Source organism: Carassius auratus, chromosome 9 (genome assembly GCF_003368295.1).
Source record: "Carassius auratus strain Wakin chromosome 9, ASM336829v1, whole genome shotgun sequence".
In the NCBI taxonomy this organism is placed as follows: domain Eukaryota; kingdom Metazoa; phylum Chordata; class Actinopteri; order Cypriniformes; family Cyprinidae; genus Carassius; species Carassius auratus.
The window spans coordinates 25,191,052-25,211,620 of NC_039251.1; the positions used below are offsets into that span (position 1 = coordinate 25,191,052).

Below are 20,569 nucleotides of genomic sequence, written 5' to 3' on the forward strand. Positions count from 1 at the left end.
TTATATAAAGGTCACATTAAAATGTTTTATTATGTCTTCATCCATTTACATTTGCTACTTTTTAAATGCTCTTTATCTATAGATCTTATGATTTTTTTATCCAGCCAACATTCTTTTATATAAAAATCTGACATAAAAATATTCATTTTTTTATATTTTAAAACTAGAAAATAGACTCCTGATGAAGGTCGTGTGACCGAAACGTTGGTGTGATTAAAATTTTAATTTGCAAGTCAAGATAGTGTGCGGGAGTTCCTTATATGTTGATACGACCCACCTGGTCTTTATTTTCTACGCACCTATCACTTAACAGTTGTGCGATGGAGTTCGTTCACTAAAACTAAAAAATAGGAATATGTATATTAATTTAAAAAAATCTACCTTAAATTGTGCCATCATTTACACTTCATCAAACAATTTTACCATCAATAAAAGTTGTGTTCAGAAGTTTAAAACTGCACTGTTAAATAGACAACGGTAGCTATCTTTACATGGACACTTTTGTTTCACTCAGAATTCAATTTCGACTGATGAATCCGAACATAGGGTCTCATTCATGAAACACGAGCAGAACTAATTTTTGTGTGAATTGTGTGTAAAGTGGCTTTAGCCTAAATTTTCTGATTCATTAAAATGTTTGTATTTTTCAAATGTTAGTTGGTACGAAAGAAATCTACACCTGCTCCCAGCGACGCGTAAATAGTGCGTTTAACAGCGGAATGTTTTGCTCATTAATAAGCCTGCATTTTAATTCATCTACCTCTATATAGTATATATAGGTTTTTCTTTTCAGTTCTGGGACTGTTGGATTAACAGCTGAAACTCAATTAACAGCATCTATAATATGCTGCCAAGCTTTCTTAAGGACCTGATACGCCACTACGTACGCTTGAAAATAACGTGGCGTTTTGAATTACTTCTGATAATAAAACTTCAATTTTTAAATCTGAGAAATTTTTCTTATTCATTTGTGTCGAAGACATGTTGAAATCCTTCATTTGGTGTCATAATATGATGCCCATATATAATTGTCAGTCAGATTTAATGGGCGGGATTTATGGTAATTGAGAATGAACATTCACACGCATCCCATTTACGACTGATTGGAATTAATTTACACACACACACATTTCACGATCACTTCTGATGTTTACAAAGTATTTGTGAATCAGGAGAAGAGTTTACGGGAAGGTCTCTTTACGCGCAAATCATTCACATTTTTTATTCGTATATTTACGAATGTTTCATGAATGAGACCCATAGTGTTTACATGAAAGTAGTTCTGTGCAAAAAACAAACATGTGATTTTGCTGTAAAATCTTTGGGTAAACAGTGTAAATCTTTGGCTGTAAATCTTTGGGTAAACAGTGAATCGAGTCAATTCAAGATTCACAGGGTTTCGATTCAATTCATGATCGATTTTTGCAAATTCAAAATGATTTAATTCGATACACAAATAAATTTTATGCAATTCGAGAAAACAAGTGAATCATTAAACCCATAATCGAACAGATTAAAAATGTTAATCCCACCTATTTTATCTTGACAAATTTAAAAGGGTTTTGCCATTTTTATTTTACTTTTTTTTTCCAGATTGGACTTTTAAACCAACTGTAATCAGAATAAAATGTAAACAAACCTATGAAACATAAAATGCTAGCTGTGAAGTTAGTTACTTAGTTACTTAGCAAGACCAAAAAAAAAAAAAATGTAAAAATAGGTCAACTTATTCTAAAAAATTTCAAACAATGATTTTAAATACAACACATCATAGGCGATATGATGCTAATGACACTGTGGTGGGTAAAACTTTCAGGAAAAAGGGGAAACCACAAAACTTGGTTATAAAAAAAAACTATAATGGTACATTTTACACAGGTCCTATTTATGAGCCGGAGGTGGCTGGTGAAGAACATAGTGTTTATTAAAAATCTCAACTACAGTATCTGTTGAGCCCTAGAGTTCGATTTTAGAAGAAGCCAAGTCTGTCTGACAGTGTAGGAGAGAATATATATAGATCTAAGTAACGTCTCTCTTTCAGTACCCAACATAGAAAAGGCCAAGAAAAAGCCTCCTGGTGCCCATGCTCTCCAGGCCAGCAGGATAACAGTGTTTAAAAGTAAGGAGAGCAGGGCAGGTTCTGGGTTAATGGCACCCCTGTTACAGGCTACCAGTGCGTGGATGGAGGGGGTTGAAAGGGCACAGGGAGGAGAGGTGGAATCCAAGACTGCCAGCCCATCTGTTCAGTCAACACACAGACAGAGAAGCAAGGAAAACAGCGTGAAATTTCTGCTATCACTACTGCCACCATGCCAGGATCTTCATCAAAGAGCAGAGACACTGTGAGACATGAGACGACATGGAGTGATGGAAAAACAAATGCAGCATGAAAGGGTGAAGGAAGTGGATGAACAGAGAATGAGAAGCAAGTACAGAATGAAAAAGTTGGAGCTGTGATGCAGTGGTTAGTGTCACATTGTAAATATTGATGTTACTCTTTCTTTGAGTCCAATCCTGGGCATTAAATAAAAAAAAATTGTGTCATACTTTTTCATTCTAAATGGGTATGACTTTCTTCTATGGAAATCAAAAGAAGATATTTTAAATATTATTAGCTCCCAGTGACCTCCATTATATGGACAAAAAAAAAAGTAAACAATGAAAGTCAATAAGAACTGAAATGGTTTGGCCATCAACATTCTTCAAAATATCTTCTTTTGTGTTCAGCAAAAAAATAAAGTCATACAGGTTTGGATCCTGGATCATGAGGGTAATCTTTAATATGGCTTGAGGTGCTAAAATTACTTTTGTCAAAAACATAAAACAGGTCCAAATAATGCACTTTTCTGTGTCTTGTTTATAGTCACAAGACATGAAAACGCTCTGGTTAGGAATAAGTCCAACATTATATTTTCAAGCATGCATTTAAACATTGAGTGGGTCTGCCAATCCCAAAACTTTCTTAAGGGGCCATGCTGAGCCCTGGTCCACATTCGGGTAATACAGATTCCAATCTGAACTATCGTTTCCTTATTTCTTCCTAAAATGATTTCCTCCAATATATATATATATATAAAGTCTAGAACAAAAACCTAAATAAAAAGCCAAATTGATAATAAAGACCAAGAAAAGAACAAAAAATGAAAGAGAAGAATGAAAGAGATCAGATAATGAGTGCATGAAAGAAAAAAATGGGACGAGGATTAGATGAGGGACAGGTGGACATCACTCACACTATAGGAAGTTCCACACATGTGCTCATCAATAGCAAAGAGTAAAAGAGGGAAGAAAATCTGTTGTTCTCACATCCTCACAAACATAGCCATGGGGTATCTGTGCATTTGAGTAGCACTGGGGCCCCAGAGGGGAGGTTACAGATGCCAGGGGCCACTTTTGACTGATGTGTGTGTGTCAGCCAGACCACAAAAGCCCTCATTCTGCTCTCTTCATACTCCAATCATCTCCATCAATGGCTCTATAATTAAATCACAATCAATTACTCTATATGAGAAGCCTTCATTAAAGCCAGTGCTCTGACAATGCTGCAACAATCAGTGCAACATTATCGGAAAATTTTTTTTTACGAGTTAGGATGTCTGTTAGGGTTTTATTATGCTTTTGAAATATCCACTGTGGCAGATTCTGTAATTTCCAGTAATTTTACACTTCAATAGCAGATTCCATGCCCGTTTTTGACAGCGAACACAATAATGTGGGCCACTTGTGTTCACACAGCCAGAAAGACCCCCAGGGCACTGAGCAGGGGAAAAAAACAACAACAACAAAGGGGCTGGAGAGTCTGGGACTTGACCTGGATTACACACACTCACACACAGCGTGCCACCATTCATTAATTCCTTTAGTTTTTTGATTGTTAGTACAGCATGGTGTCTTAATCAGTCACCATTCCAGTCATCTGAATATTAACATGCCAATCAGACCAAAGGGCTTTTTGGCAGCAACAATAGACAAACCACATACCGCTCATTCAAAGTGCGTATCTCTGATGCACGTACATGAAACAGCACTTGTTTGCTTTGTAATGTCTGTTTTCATTTAACGTAGGCAAGAAAATAAAATCTGTTTTCTAAATGCATGTTATTGATCTTATTTTTATTTTTTAAAATTAAATTGAAACTCAAATCTGTGTCCATTTAATCAACAAACGACAGATAGAAGCAAGATCCAAAGTTCCACACTTTTCTCAGATGTACATCACAACGTGGATGAAAAGATCTGTTGCCACTATAATTTAAAGAAATTTTTGTTGCTAAATGAGAGATGACAGTAAACAACAAGGAAGAAGGCAGGCAATGGGATGCAGACACAACACAAGCCAGATTCGAACCTGCATTGCCCATTTAAGCACCACAGCTCAATGGGCCTAAACACTCAAGCATACTGAATATGTAAATAATTTGCAAACAATTCTTAGATAAAAACATAGATGTAAATTCAATCCAATAATTGCTTAACAAATTATTTAAATAAAAAAATTATTCCGTCTTTCATAAACAAGGTCCCTCAAGGCCATGACTATAACATCTATTTTTAAGAGCATTCTTCTATTCTGCGCTCTTTCCGTTGGTCTGGCACGAAGGTATGGGCTGTTTTATTGTCCTATATCCTTCCAGGGGATGAAACAGAATTATTGTTGTTAATTTCCTGTGTTGATCTGAGGCGGGACAAGTAAATGCACCTTCATCTGGACAGATCAAAGGCAAGGGCTGTCACTCTTAAACCACACGGTCATGGCGCAGAGAACCCTCAAAGCCAGATCTGATCCATGGCTTTCTAAACTCTCCACTACAACAAGAGGAAGTGTGAGAGATCACTCCCAAAGATTGATCGCAGGGAACACAGCTCTTGACGTGATTGGAAACACATGGAAGTTGAAGTTCTAAATTCCGACCACCTTTCTCCTTTCCTTTCTTTCACTCTGTCCTCTCAGTCTTTCTTTTTTTTCCACCTTCCTTTGCAAAAGAAGTACTTAACTTTTTTTGCAAGAGAGATCTAGGGTGAGATTTGCTTTGAGCATCTGGGGTAACTAATGCTGGACGAAGCCAATCAATACCACTCTGCCTGTTGATGGCCATTCAGGGTGTAATTGCGTCGGGTGCCTTTTCCACCAATGGAACATAACTGCTCCTTTCATCTATTCACCTTTCAGTAGACTCCACCATTTTTGGCTTTGTCCAACCTCTAATGGCTCTCAGACCCATTTTGTCTTCTGACAGGCACTTGAGTGCTTCAGATGACGGCCGTATTAAACTAAGGACATGCATATATGACCTTCTAGCTCCAACAAAGACAACCTTACGGTCTAAGGCTACTGACAGGTTGAATTACAGAAGTCGTGGGAGTCAAGGATCTTTGGGCAAAACCCCAAAGGCCGGTTTGTTTTCCCGAGTCGTGAACATGGCCATGTGGTGACATCCCATATACATCTGCACCAGCTGTCTTCGGCATGACTGTCTGTCCTTTTGATGCCAAACCTCCCACCGCAATAGCACCATCCATGTTGCACGAATACATTATCGGCTTTCATCACATCAACGATGCTTCATCGCACCTCGTCAACCAAGAATCCTGCTAATTATGTACAGAGACTCTGTGGTGTCTCTCCTGAACGCCGTGGAGGACAACTGCACATTAAAATGGATGTCAGAGGCTGGCAATGTTAGCGCACATTAAAAAGGCACTGCTGTTCGGCTCTGGCCACCAGACTTGAACCGTAGAGTTGACTGGAGACAATCTGCTCATGGTATGAAAGAGAGACAGAGGGAGGACAGAAGGGAGGTGATGGAAACACTTGCCTGGATCCGTATAGGGGGTGGCAGGATGCAGGACTGGATGAACAATAGAACAGACTGCAAAGCAGAACGTCTCGCCCAATGCTCAGCTCTCTGGCTTCTGCTCTTGGTCACCACAAGCCCTCAGAACTTCAAAAGAACTTCTCCCAGTGTGCTTCATTTGTAACTGACTATACTTTCTCCAGTGACTAGCATCACCCTTGTTCATGTATTTGAGTGTACAGACAAAACCAAAGTGGAGAAGTTTGGTTTCACCTGGAGACATGTTTCTCAGCCCATCAATCCAGGAATTCATAGCTCCCTCACATCCCTCAAAATACTGAGCAGGGGTCATTACTTGAAAACCCATGATCAACAAAAACAAAAGTGTTCTGAAGATAGATACTTGGATTTTTGGTAGTCTATAAATAGCAATGCATGACATCAGTATTGGGTACAGGTTGATATTAAAGCACTTAATTAATTAACAGGACCATCGATATTTGATATTTAACGGCGAATCCATGTTTTTAATATCTTTCATTTAGATTGCCTCTGCTAAATTACCATTTAATGCCCAAATAAAGTTCATCCTTAAAATGCTAATAATTTAATAACTCTAACAAATGCAATCTTTAGCATATCCACTTTTCATAGTGTATATATACATTTTTTTGATGTCAAAATTCACTTATAGTATACTAAAGTAATATGATTTAGTTTTTTAAATGTAATATACGTAGACAAAACAAAATAGAATTTTAACATCAGCCATTTAACAGTTATCAGACATAACAGAAATTATTTTTGGCTTATCTGTACAGATTAGAATTTTAATATCAGTATTTCTTTATCTCTAAATATTCATATGAGAACTTCCATTTCCTGTCGATTGTATTTCCCCCCCAATATTTGACTGACATGGTAAATCAACTTTAATAAACTATTTCACTGTCCATATTGAGGTTGGCATCTTTAATTTATCCCACTATGGCTGAGACAAATGCTTTAGATCATAAGGCTTCATAAATGTTCCAGAACCCCTCCATGAACTCAGAATTTGAGCATATGGCAAATGCTATAGCCTGAATCCGGACCGTAGGTGAAGGTAAAACCCGTGAGGTCTAATCATACACACAGCGCAACAGTAATCTGTCATGTTCATTAGCACTCGCAGTGTACATCGTTAGTAGTATCCACAAAGCACCATAATGGCTCAAATTACACCGTCATCCTCAGCTATAATCACCCCACTTTCCACAGCCATTAAACTGAGCAAAGAAAGAAAGAAATAACCACCAAAAAAGGCAACAATACATGCTAAAAGAGGATTCGCTACATTTGGGATTTGTGGAATATTTACAACATTCTTTATATTGTGTTAATGGTGATCTGCTTCATAAATCACCAAAAAATAAATTACAGAAATGAAGCACAACAACATGATGAAATTAAATTAGGATAATAGATTCTGATCGTTTCGCAAGACCTTGTTGCTCTCAAACTTTTTGATTTAAGAACTCTATAAGGCAGATACACATGAGGTACCTGACCTCCAAAGATCTAATGGTTCTTCCATTATGTCTTGTTGAATAGTTACACTGTGTCACATCTAAACCCAACAAATTTACAGACTAACTAATCATCGGCCCATATGGAACTATTGACCCCTACAGATGCAAAACCATCTGCGGCCATAAAGTATCTGCCTGTCTGTCCTTTAAACATTAAAAATGAGGGGTTTGTTTAATATAAAACAGATTAATGCTTATTCTGAATTAAATATACATCATTTTCAGTGATAAACCAGTTTAATAACCAAAACAGTTTACATATGAATTGAGATTCTACTCTTATTCACATGTCTTGGCCATTATAAGACACAGTGAGGTCATGTGCTGAGTACATTTTCTCTGTTTATACAGCTGAATAATGGAAATACTTCAGACGTGTGTGGTGCTAGACAACTCTTTCATTTAGACGACTAAAGAGGGTTTGACCGGCACCATCCAGGCTACAAGTACAAATTCTCTGAGCTTGCATAGACAACTGACCTCATATACACCATAACATAATAGGAAATGACAGGTGCTTGCATGCTTCTGATTACTTGGGGAGCATTATGGGAATATTCAACCTCAAAGAGCTTTCAAGCTCCTGTTGAAAATGAGTTGTTGAGAAGATCGACTTCAGAGAATTTCTCAATTGTAAAGGTGCAAATTAGCCTGTGACTACAGTTAGAGATGAGATAAAAAATAAAAATAAATAAACACAGAGATTTTCGAAGAACTTTTATGATCATGATGCCCATGAACTCAATACTGATCCTGTATCAAACCAAAAAAAAACTACTTCATGTCAAAATACTTTGACTTGACATTAACTGAAAAATCGGACTCCGCTACAGTTTCTATCTTCTAGGAAAGGTTCTTTGGAAACCATGATGCAATTGTATTTCTCTGATGAATCTGGTAGCGTTTTGGTTACAAATCGCAGCCACCCCGGTCTTTTGTTGCTATAACAACAGCTGCAACAGTAGCCTGGTGCTGTGAAGTGCAGAAATTTTGAGAAAGAGGAAGTTGGCTCTTGCGTTGGCTTTTAAAGTTAACGGAGAGGAGAATGTCGGTTCACAACGACGTTTGAGGGTGCACAGCATTAAACAGGGAAGGAAACAGTACAGTGTTTAATAGTGTTTACAATTTAGTCTAGGAGCTTCAGTTAGTTAATGCACGGTTTGCGGCATATTTTAGCCTATAAATCTATTTACCAGCAGCTTCTCCATATTTTCTTCTTGTTCTTGTTGTCATGGAAACGACAGGTTTCGCTACTCACTTGTCATTGGTCAGCTGTCAAAAAGGTGCCTGACATAGGATTTGTATTTTTTTTTTATATTATTATTATTATTTTTTTTTTTTAGAAAAGTTGACATTTTTTTAACTTGAAAAGAGGTGTTTAAAAAAAACCCCGCATATTTAAAAACACTGTTTACTGCTTAGGATTATATAGTAAATAGACACTGGCAGCTTCAAAAAAGATGCCAAGTGTGAACATAGCCTAATGTGTGCTTGCTGTTTAATATTAATTATATATACATAAAAAAATAAAAAAAAATTCTTACTGACCCCAAACTTTTAACATTAGTTTATTTACCTTGAAATCAACAGATCTGAATGAAATACTGATCAATGGATCAGTTAGGATGGCAATTGTGTATTTGTTCAAGAATTAATGAAATATGATAAATGTAATCAAAATGATAAATGTGAGCTCTTATTCCAAAAGAGCAAAAATAGAGGAAAATCCTGTTTTTTATGATACGACCCCTACACACACGCGCACAAAATCAGAACAGTCTGCATCCTGTAAACACTGACAAATTGGGTCAGAAGGAGAATCACTTCTCACCAGCCAGTAAACATAATATAAACCGTATATTCTTTACTGCATACACATGCTGCATATGATTATTAAATGACTTCCAGAAAGAAAAGAAAAAGCACGGTTCCTGCAGCTCCTATTTAGCTGTTCCCATTCATTTCCACTCAAATCTACCATATTCTTGTGCTGATTGTTACCTTTCAGATCCTGGTCTAAGCAAGCCTGCCACATCTTCAATCTTTAATGTAATCAAAGGCAGGAACAGGCCTGCACTGAAAAAAAAAAAAAAGGATAAGTCGGAAAAAGAGCCTTAGCACAGAGGTGCTACAGATAAAAAAAGAAAAAAAAGACAATGAGAAAGAAAAGACCCATTCAGCGGTGGGACACATAGACCCAATCACATATTCATGCCATTTTCCATTCATCCAATCATCTTAATCAGAACATTGCATCTTAGGAATCAAAGGGGAGATGATTGAACTTCCATTAAAGAGGCCTTTTAGTGATTCATATGTAGATGGAGGGGAGAACAGCGGCGGCCAGTTAGCTACTGTATACCTCCACTCGAACCGCACGCATGAACCTCCCCGTGATACCGTTACCATGGTGAACCGTAGACTGAGACGACCATACCCTTTCACAGAAATAAACCTATCTCCAGATCACAGCGCTAGTAAAGGTGAGCTGGGCGCCGGTGTGGGCAGGTGTCGCCATTGATGACTGACATGAGCCATTTTATACTCCTAGTAGAGATTCAAATTGGGATTTAGCAGAGGGTAGCCGGGCCTTGATCTAAACTGTAGATGCCCTACATATGATAAAGAAAGAGAGGCAATGTTTCTCACATTAAAGGTTTTTGGACACTAAAAGGGATACTTCACCTAAATATGAAAATGTTATGTTTATCTGCTTACCCCCAGAGCATCCAAGATGTAGGTGACTGTTTCTTCATTAGAACACAAACAAAAATTTTAACTCAAACTGTTGCAGTCTGTCAGTCATATAATGGAAGTGTATGGGAATTACGGCTTTGAGAGTCAAGAAGAACATACACTAACAAAACCAAATTGAACCCTGCGGCTCGTGGCGATACATTGGCTACGTTTACATGCACAATTTTTGGTTAAATCGGACTGAATTCAATTAAAATGGTTAAACTGAATGTAGTGTTTACATGAACACTAAATAAAGTGATTGAGTTGATGTGCGCATTTATATGTCACAAGCCTCAAATTGGAAGTGATTTTTTTTTTTTTTTTTTTTACATGCACACTGTGCACAAATATAGAGTTTCTCACACTGTTTGCACATAATAACCACTCTCCTACACAGTTTATTTATTTGTTTTTTGACAGCAGAATTAATTTTAATCCATTTACCAAGCAATAAAAATGCCCTTCCCTGCGCCCAAAACTGGTTGCCTGAGGTGAGAGGGGAGGGAGGGAAGTTGTCCTGCTCCACTTCACAGTTGCCGAGTGAAACAAGAGTTTATAATCACAGGGCACGCATTTACATAACACTTCATTTTTTAAGGAAGATCCGTTCGGCCCATGTGTCATAAGTTTGTGTTTACATGTACTCCCAATCATATTAGAAAAGGAATAAAACACCCCTTTCAATCCGATCGAAATTTCATTCCAATCAAGCCGAATCTGATTATTAAGATTAACAAATGGACCCTAACTGAGATTGTAGATAGAGTGGCGATGGTCCATTTGCGAGTTAGGTGGCAGTAATGCACTTATAAGTCTGCGATCTGCCATAAGGCAAGAAGATGATGACGACGCGTCACAGGCCTACTGTTGAAAACCAGCTTAGGACAGTGCGAACATTGCAGTGAATCATAGGTAAAAAACAATATAAATACTGTTCAGTTTCTTGCCGATCATTTCATGTCTTTACACATCAATGTATAGTCACGAGCCGCAGGATTTAACTTGGATTTGCTTGTGTATGTTTGTGTATGTGATTCCCATCCATTTACATTATACGACTGACAGACTGCAATAGTTTGAATTAAAAATCTTTGTTTGGTTTCTACTGAAGAAACAAAGTCACCTATATCTTGGACACCCTGGGGGTAAGAAGATAAACATAACATTAACATTTTTGGGTGAACTATCCCTTTAAGCGACACTTAAAATGTAATTTCATTAATTAAAAAGAAATATAAAATAGGTATCCGAAATTAGGCATAAATACATGTGTAGTCTAAATCACATTACCTATGAACATCTAACAACATTTGACTGATAAAATGTCACACTATTTTTTATTTTTATTTAAATCCTAACAAATATCATGTATACGTGGCTTCTGTACAGACAACCAAGTGTCTCTGCTTCTGTGCGGGGCGCTGTGATGTCACTTCCTATCTAAAGGCTTTTTGCTGATGAGCATCAGACTTGGTTGCTGACTTGATCAAACATACAAACGCACAGCAGGAAAGACATTATGAAATGTGTTAATTGAGAGAGAGAGACGAGGAAAAGGGGGCCGTCGCTCTGTCAGCAGGTCTGTGAGGATAAGGGTGAGGTAAGCTGCACCATCTGTGACTCTGACACTTGTTTCAGAAGCTTTTAGAGGCCATTAGCACACTCACTAAAGGTCACACACCAGTGCTCAAACATACACATACGCATACACTATTAAACATATGCATTCAAAAATTTGCACATAAATAAACACTGATTAACAAACAGATACAGATACACAAAAAATCTACCTCTGTCGGGCTAAATACGAATATGACAAGAGAAGAGTTAAGGATGCTGCCAGCATGTACCTGTCAACCTCACTGAGCATCATCATGGTGTAACAGTGCCTACGAAAGACAACAGTAAAACATGAATATGACTCAACACTGCTGCAGACTGTGACGGAAATGCTAAAAAATGTGACAATGCATAAATAAATAAAAATGTGTGACTTTTTAAAATAAAGACAGGGAAATTAAAGATTAGCAAGGAACTGTTAGTAGTTACATCCGGGGACATTCACACAGTGTTTTACATGCTCTGTTTGTATCATGCATGCTGTAACTATTAAGTGATTAAATGATTTAAAGAAGTGGCAACTGCATTCTACAACTAACTACAAATGAATTAACCAAAATTATATGCAGTGTACCGAAATGAACAACTAGTTAATGGCATACTTAAACATGCATCAGCGGTGTGTTTGCCAGATCTTGTTAGAAAAAACAGCAAACAAGAAGCCCAAAATAAGGCATAGACATGGCAACACTACAGGAGCACACTTTGTGAAGCAGCCTTTGCATAAAACACAGCACCAACGTCAATAATGGTTTTGTTAATTTGCCAGACATAGCAAATCTTTGTTAACTAATGTTACTTTAGTCAAGAATAGTGATGTCTATTGGGTTCAACTGTTTGGAATTGTGTTTTTGCTTACAGCGGAGAGACGGCAAAACTTTACTATGGTCACCTACATGCCAATTATTTGCATTTCGGGAAAAGCATGCATTTAAATACAATGGTTAATCTGAAACCTCACAGTGTGTACATAGAGTTTCTATTGGTCGATGTAAATGTGCTAAGTCTTCTTTGACCTTAGCAATGTGCCCCAATTACCTAGCCATCTTGCACAAAGAGCACTGTATTTTCAAGACACTTTATCAGGCTTTAACTCAAGACCTTTTCATTTATCGGTTTTAAAATGCAAGAACAAGAATACACGTGAACACCCCCTTAAAGTACATAGCAGTGTTCATCACTATTTGGCTTCTTCTAGTTGAGTCATCTTTGCTATACGTAACAATGAATGACACAATCAGCAAAGTAAAATTTGTGAATGCGTAATCTTACTAGCTGATGGGTTTGAATACTCTTATGGACCAGTTTGTTTTAATGAATCAGTTGAAGGGATTCACAAATCAGTCTCAAAAGTTCTTTCCACAGATAAATCATTCGTATGAACCAATGTGTTGTAATGAATCATTTGAACAGATTCATGAATCAGTCTAAAAAGTTCTTTCCACAAATAAATTATTCTTATGGACCCATTTGTTGTAAAGAATTAATTGAACAGATTCACAGCTCAGTCTCTAAAGTTCAAATGAATAACTCTTATGAACAAGCAGGTTTAAATGAATCGATTGAACAGATTCACAAATTGCTCTTATACTATTTCTTTGCTTTGTTTTATGTCTTATTTGTGTTTTTTCATAAAGAAAAGGTCCATTATAGCGGCAGCTGTGCTGGAATTTGCTAGAAGGCAAAATGGTCAAGAGACATTAGGATAAATGAGTGGAGAGAATCAGAAGAATGAGAAAGAAAAGAGGACAGCTGGTGACAGAATGGAGGGAGTGGGCTTGCTGCAGTCTGTTAATTGCAGTAGCAGGAGAAGTGAACATTTGTTCTCACTCTCTCTGCACTACATAAACATCCGCAGAGAGAACAACACTATCATTACACACACAGAGGAACTTTTTCTTTCTTTCTCTTTCATTTCACCCCTCCAGCCCTTCAGCAATCCATCATCATGTGTCCTGATAGGGAAAAAAAATCTTAAAGGTGGTTTGGTGGTTTTAGCTAGTCTAGCCATGTTGGGAGACCAGCCGGCCATCTCAGTTTGGTTTAAACTGTTGTTTTATTTGCTTCAACATGGTACAGCGTTGCCTTCAAAACTGTTTATCAAATATGGCTGACCTAAAAGATCCTGCTTAATCTCTTGCCTTACAAGGTAAAGCTGCAAGCTGCATTCCTCCCTCGCCTCTAATGGGAGACAGTCATATGTTCGGTCACAGTTTTACATGCCAGCCAAGAGGCTTTGAGGAACTACAATTTTGCTGAATTGCTCCAAATTAAGGTTAATTATGTAATATTTCATTTTTGATAAAAAAGTAGCGGGGTTGATGAGATAAAAGTGAAGTCTGGAAGTATTTAACACTGAAGTTTCGCTGAGGGACGTTTGAAGTGTCTGAGAAGAGATGGCTCAGATCTGACTTCAGGACAGAGAAAGATTACTGCATATTATGGGTAAAAATAAAATAAAAGAAAGCAGACACTTTCAACTCTAAATTTGGAAATAAATACACTGTTAAACTTAGGTACATGCTTATGTCTATGAGTAAAATGAGTGAAATCACTGTAATTCACAGCCTTGTGGTGTGCGGTTACATTTGCGGCAGTAGGTTTCACAGGACAGTGTGTGTTATCCAGTGTAATATCTGTTGTTAAGTGTGTGTGTTTGTTTATCACAGTAGCAGAATGAGGGGCATTTGGCAGTCCACACGGCCTCCATCTGTCTGCAAGATGTAAAACATCCTAATGGGTCCCATCCTCCACCTGCGGCTATACCTTACCCTACCATAGAGCTACTCCGTCTCTCTGTCTCACACACACACACACACACAAACAAGCTATAAGGTTTTCCTGTGGTGCTAAATCATCAGTTTTTCACACAAACACACTATACTGGTAATTTACCACTAAACTTCACAAACACATGCATTTATACACTAACAATACTAAACAACGCACTGTATACACACATAGAACATGGTGAAACACAAAGAGAACTCAACTCACAACTGTTTCCAATGAAGTCTAAACATGTGAAACTCTAGTGAGCATAAACTCACATTATAGACACAAGCACTGGGTAAAATCATCAGAAGGATCAAAAGTACAAACCTAATAGTAGAATTCCTCAAAGACTACAAGAAAAGCTTTACATGTAATGGCAACTATGTATTATTTTTTTAAATGCAACATTAACATGGCAGTTATTTAAATATAGCTTTCATAAAAATACAAAAGCGTTAATGTTTTACAGTGCATTGGAAAAGGCTGAGACAATACACTAGTTAATAAAGGGTGTGCTGAATGAGGGAAATGACAGTATTATTGACTCAGTAACCTGTTTGGAGATTTTGAAAGGAAGGGGCTTGATGTAAACATCTGGCCTTTGAATGCTAACGACTGAGAAACATAAAAGGTTGATTTTTCCTCTTTTGTCATATGTTTATCACTGAGCTGCAGGGCCATATCCTGGCTTAATGTCCCAGATTTTCAGCACTGCTCTGACCCACAGACACCGCTACCACCAGATCAACACAGCCACTATCAGCAGAATGGACACTAGCCAGTGACTCCCACTGGGCACTAAATAGTGGCCAGTTACACTGAATCTGAGCCAGGCAAAGAACAAAATACCATCCACACTGGCCAGCTTAAGATTTACCAGACACATATAACATCGACATGGAAAACAGAGGAGGAAACAGAGTCAGAATATACATATTTCACCTAGACAGTGGCAATGTCTACAGTTTTTCTGACCTATTTGTGTTCAGTATCAGAGAACCTGAATGGTTTCTGTAGCCATACTGGCTCACTTTACAAAAAGATGGCTGATATTCAGTTAAACAAATCTTCATTTGATTTTAAATGCTGACTGAAATACCTCCCTCAGCCTCTCCTGAATTACAGGAATAGTTCAGCCAAAAATGAAAATTGTGTATTTTATTCATTCCAAACAGTCTTTGGTTCATTTAGGAGTTTGTTCATTAACAGTAAACATGCCTGTAAGAACATAGATGTTTAAATCCCTTTAAAAGACTGTTTCTTCAATGAGAGACATTTTAAGAACTTGGAGAAACAGATTTACAGTCGGTGGGGTTAGAGGTCATGTTTCTCAAGGGGCGACTCAGCGAGTCTGTACTTCAACTGCTCTTAACCTTTGAGGTCAGACATCACAAACACACATTATGCTAATTGAAAAGGGCAGTCAATATTTTTCTAGCGATCTACAGAATGGTTGAGCTGCTTTAGTCCCTGGATGCAGGTTAAAAATAAATAAATAAATAAATAAATAAATACATTGTATATATAGATTGTATAATTTATGTAAGAGGAACAATGTTGGGTAAGTTACTCAAAAAAAAGTAATCCAATACAAATTACCAATTATTTCTTTAAAATTGTAATTTGATTTCATTACTGATTCCTGCTTTTAAAAAGTAAGTAATCACTTTTTTAAAAAGTAAGTAATTAAAAAGTAATCAGATTACTAATACTAATACTAATACTAAGATTACTTTACTTTCAAGTTTACTTTACTTTTCCAGTTATCAAACCTAAACAATACACTACAAAGAGAAACTCGTAATTCTTTCATTACTTTTATATTGACTGAAAAAAAAAATACTTAAGAAGCCTATTATTTTTAAAGCCTACACTTCCAAAATCTACAAAACTCTCTTTTTTTTTTTTGTAAAATAATTTCCGCATTCAGTTTTCTGTGATAATACTCCTCGAAACGAGTCACCAGTGAATGAAAATGAGCTGAGAAATACAGTATACCTGAAAAAGCTTGAAGTGTCTATTATTAAATGAAGTAATTTCAAAAACAAATATTCTCTGTTAAAATAATTCTTATGAAATCAATGCGAGGTCCATCCTTTCCCATCTGAACTCACCTATAATGACTGCGTACATGTAAATGTCCAGATCACCTCCATGTATAAAGAAAGATTCAAGTTCATCTCGGCTACGATGCGATGAGGAATGAACATTGAATTGTGATGCCGACACGGCTTGATGCAGCAGATGATCTCATTCTAATGAGTCATTTATTTTTACTTTATTAGTGTTACTGTGACATAAACTTGAACACATTCACTTGTTGAAGTTTTCCCAAACTATAATGCCAGACTAAAATATGTTGAGTGCAACATTTTTAAATATGATTCATACGAATTGAAATACAACCTTTCATGCATCTAAATGTTGTAGGACTCGTCTGCGATTGTAACTTAAGTAACGTAATTTTATTGACAAGTAACTGTAATCAAATTAAATAAAATTAAAATATAACTCATTACTTTACTGCATTACCAGTAAAAGTAATTATTTTACAGAAATGCTTTACTATGTAACACATGAGAGGAATATGTGAAGAGATTAAAAAAAAAAAAGGTGTAAAATGGTGAAAAACCCTCAACATTATCAAGAGCAGACCATTCAAATCACAATATCAAAATGAACTATGTAGCCTAGAGTTAAACCAACTAAAATAACACTAAAAGAGGAGGCCACAACACAAATGGCCATTTGGTAGAGAAAAACTATCATTTTATAGCTCATTCATCCTGAATCAGCTGATTCAGGAAAATGTTTAAATGAGACAACGGTCTCAAGGTGTTTTCCGGTTCATCTTCAAAAAAATTTAAGCTTCCTGGGGTTGTTACCAAAATTGCAACAGAGTACCTTGTCTTAAAGGGAATTTGTTTGGACGTGATTATCTACGGTCAATGGGGATGCTTTGTTTCTTTTTTTTTCAATTATTTGGTGACAAAAAACAACAACGTTATACTTATATGTGATCATAATATAGTAAAAATAATATCGTACAGTAATATTTTGAAGTATTACTATTTAAAATAACTATTTTCTATCTTTCTGTCTATTTTCTTTTCACATTTAATTTATTCCTTAATTTTCAGCAGCCATTTCTCTAGTCTACTCCAGTAGAGATTGTAAAAAATAAATTCAGGATTCTTTAATGAATATAAAGTTTAAAGGAAATAGAAATTATTTGCATTATTCTAAATATCTGTACTATTTTGATTAATTTAATGCATGCTTGTTGATTAAAAGTGAGCATTAATTTTTTTTTTTTTTGTGTTAATATTACCCTATAGCATATATATATATATATATATATATATATATATATATATATATATATACACACAAAAATGAATAAATCAATATTAATTCCAAACTTTTGACTGGTAATGTATGAATAGGCCTTCAAGTTAACCCCCCTGACAGTTCCAAAGAATAAAGGGATTTGGCTGGGTTTATGTAGATGCACATCTTTACAAATAAGGTCATGTTAAGCAAGGACTCATCAGTTACCCCAGCTATGCAAGAGTGTTCACAATCCCTGGACCTTTAAAAAGTTGACTTATGGAGAACTTTACTCTTCTATCAACACATTTTCAGTCCATTTAAAACGTGGATATCTGGCATGTTCAGGGTGACAGGGCAATCTTGCGGCAAAGTTCTGGGTTATGTCAGTTTTGAGTGAAGGCTGTGTCACATTCTGTGGCGAGCAGCATCACCGCACAGCTCTCGAACCCACATTTCTAATCCCCGCTGCCTGCCAAATATAAATAAATAAAACTAAGAAGGTGGTATTCAATAACCTTTACATCCCTCACCCCATCAACCGCTGACAAGCCAACACATAAACGCTTATCTCCTCAGAACAACGGTGCGCATTAGAATGATTGCATGGGCGCTGGCCGCAGTGGGCGCAGACAGACACACGGAAGAGGAAAAACAGTGGGATCAGGCCGAGTCAGACCAAGTCGGATTAACAGAAGCAAGAGCCGTAACGTAGCCCGCATTTCCTGACGAGTCAAAACAGTTCACCTTGAGAAAGACACCAGCTGAATCAAGTTCCCCGGCTGTTTTCTTCACTCCACTGTTTCTGTTTCTCTCTCTCTGCTGGAATATTCCGCATGTTGCTGTAACAGCATGGTGTGCCTTTCAGTTTTCCCGGCAGTCATCCAAATTAAAACAATTATAAAGCTAATTGCCCGTTAGGTGGAGCCTGCCGGGGCGTCCATGCTCTGATTTGTAGAATCACTCATGCGGGTCGTCCTCCACTGTGATGGAGCCGCTTGGCCTTGATGGTGCCTGAGCCAGTGCTGGCCAGCCGGCAGGCCGATCGACGGACAGATGGGCAAGGGTTGGCACAGGTGCCCACCGTGATGCAAATTAGGCCTGGCACTGGCGCAGCATGAAGACAGGGGAGATTGAGCACTGTGACGCAGAGACGGCAGGCCATATGGAGCTGGGCCTGACTGCTCTGTTTACCAGCGGTCTAAGTCAGTTACACACACGCAAGTGGGCCGAAACACTTTCAACCGTGAGTATGAGCCAACCGAGCGTCCCAAGAACAGCTCGGGCCAAAATTCCATCTCACAACATGTGACCGAGCAGCGACCCATCGCCTCAGTTTAGCATGTGCGTCAAATCAACAGTCATCCATCCTGACCTTCACATGTGTGGGAGAATCTGTTAATCAAACCAGCCTTCATATGAAAATGAAAATCATTTACTCACGCTCACATCGTTCCAAACCTGGCTTCTTTCTTCAGTGGAATGCACAATAATCACTCTTTCAATTAAATGACAATGAACAGGTACTGGGGATTTCCAAAAACACCATAAAATAAATGATGTTATGCAAAAAGTAGTTTTTTACTGATATTTATCCTAGCTTTTATTAGAGTCCATGATAAGAGAAGTAGCAATATGAGATACTTGAATAATAAGCTCTTTTAGGTCTAATCTCTTGAAGTAATCAGTTGATCTGATTTATCAAACTGAAGTGTTCATTCATCAAACTGACTCAATCCAGTTTCAACAATTAACAGCTCACTGGAAAGATAATGAGTGGAAAACAACATTTTGGACTATTTATCACAAGAAAATATAGAATGACTTTAAAATATAGTGTACCAGTCAAATGGACATCTTTCATGATATTTTTATGGCGCCTTTGTGTCTTTTTGAAGCTTAAAAGCTTCTGTCACCATTCATTGTATTTGCATGAAAAAAGAATGAACAGAACGCATCTCAAAACAACATCTTTTATGTTCCATAGATGAAAGAAAATCATACGGGTTTGGAAAAACATAAGGGTGAGAAAACTATTTTTTGAGTAAATTCATTTTCCGGTGAACTGTCCCTTTAAGAGAGACACAAAAACAACAAAGAAAGAAGAGGAGAGGGACGGACAAAAGGAAATACAAACACAAAGAACTGGGGTCTTGCCTCAGCAACCCGAATCCTTTCTTCTTGGTCTTCTTATCCAGCTCATCACCAACCTCCTCTGATTTCTTCTTCTCTTTTTCCTTTCCCTTGCTTTTCAACTTGTCTTTCTTCTTGCCTTTAGTCTTCTTCTTCTTGTCTTTCTTGTTCTCCTCATTGTCTCCTGCACCTTGTCTGGAGGAGCCGCTGGCTGGCGTATCTCGTCCAGAACTCTGGTCCGACCCCTCATCTGTTCCCAAACAACAAGCAAACATAAAATATGATGAATATACAGTGGTCTGGCATAACTAAAATGATATACATCACATGTGTCTTCTTCTGTTTATATACCATAAACTGCACAAATATATCTACTACAGTATAAATAGCATAGCAAAACCTCAACTGGTTTCACAGATTTCTATATTCACAAAGAATTTACCTAGTCCAAGTATGGCCTATATCTCAGTTGGACTCGTGGAAATATAAAAGATCTCTTCTGAGATATTTTTTCAGCTAATCTGCCCTGGAGCATCAAAAAGTTGCTCACATTATCATAATCAGAAGGAAAGAGAAAGAATGGATGTGGATAACTGGATGGGGGGG

At 37.2% G+C, this 20,569-nt stretch overlaps 1 protein-coding gene across 8 annotated transcripts in view; it reads right to left on the reverse strand.

Moving 5' to 3' along the window:
- The window catches only part of pard3bb (par-3 family cell polarity regulator beta b), a 296,499-nt gene that overhangs the window by 90,503 nt on the left and 185,427 nt on the right, over positions 1-20,569 (reverse strand). For all 8 annotated transcript variants that reach the window (XM_026272247.1, XM_026272250.1, XM_026272245.1 and 5 more), the window contains one exon: positions 19,988-20,213. In XM_026272247.1, the coding sequence (XP_026128032.1) occupies positions 19,988-20,213 (226 nt within the window). The remainder of the gene's footprint in view (positions 1-19,987; positions 20,214-20,569) is intronic.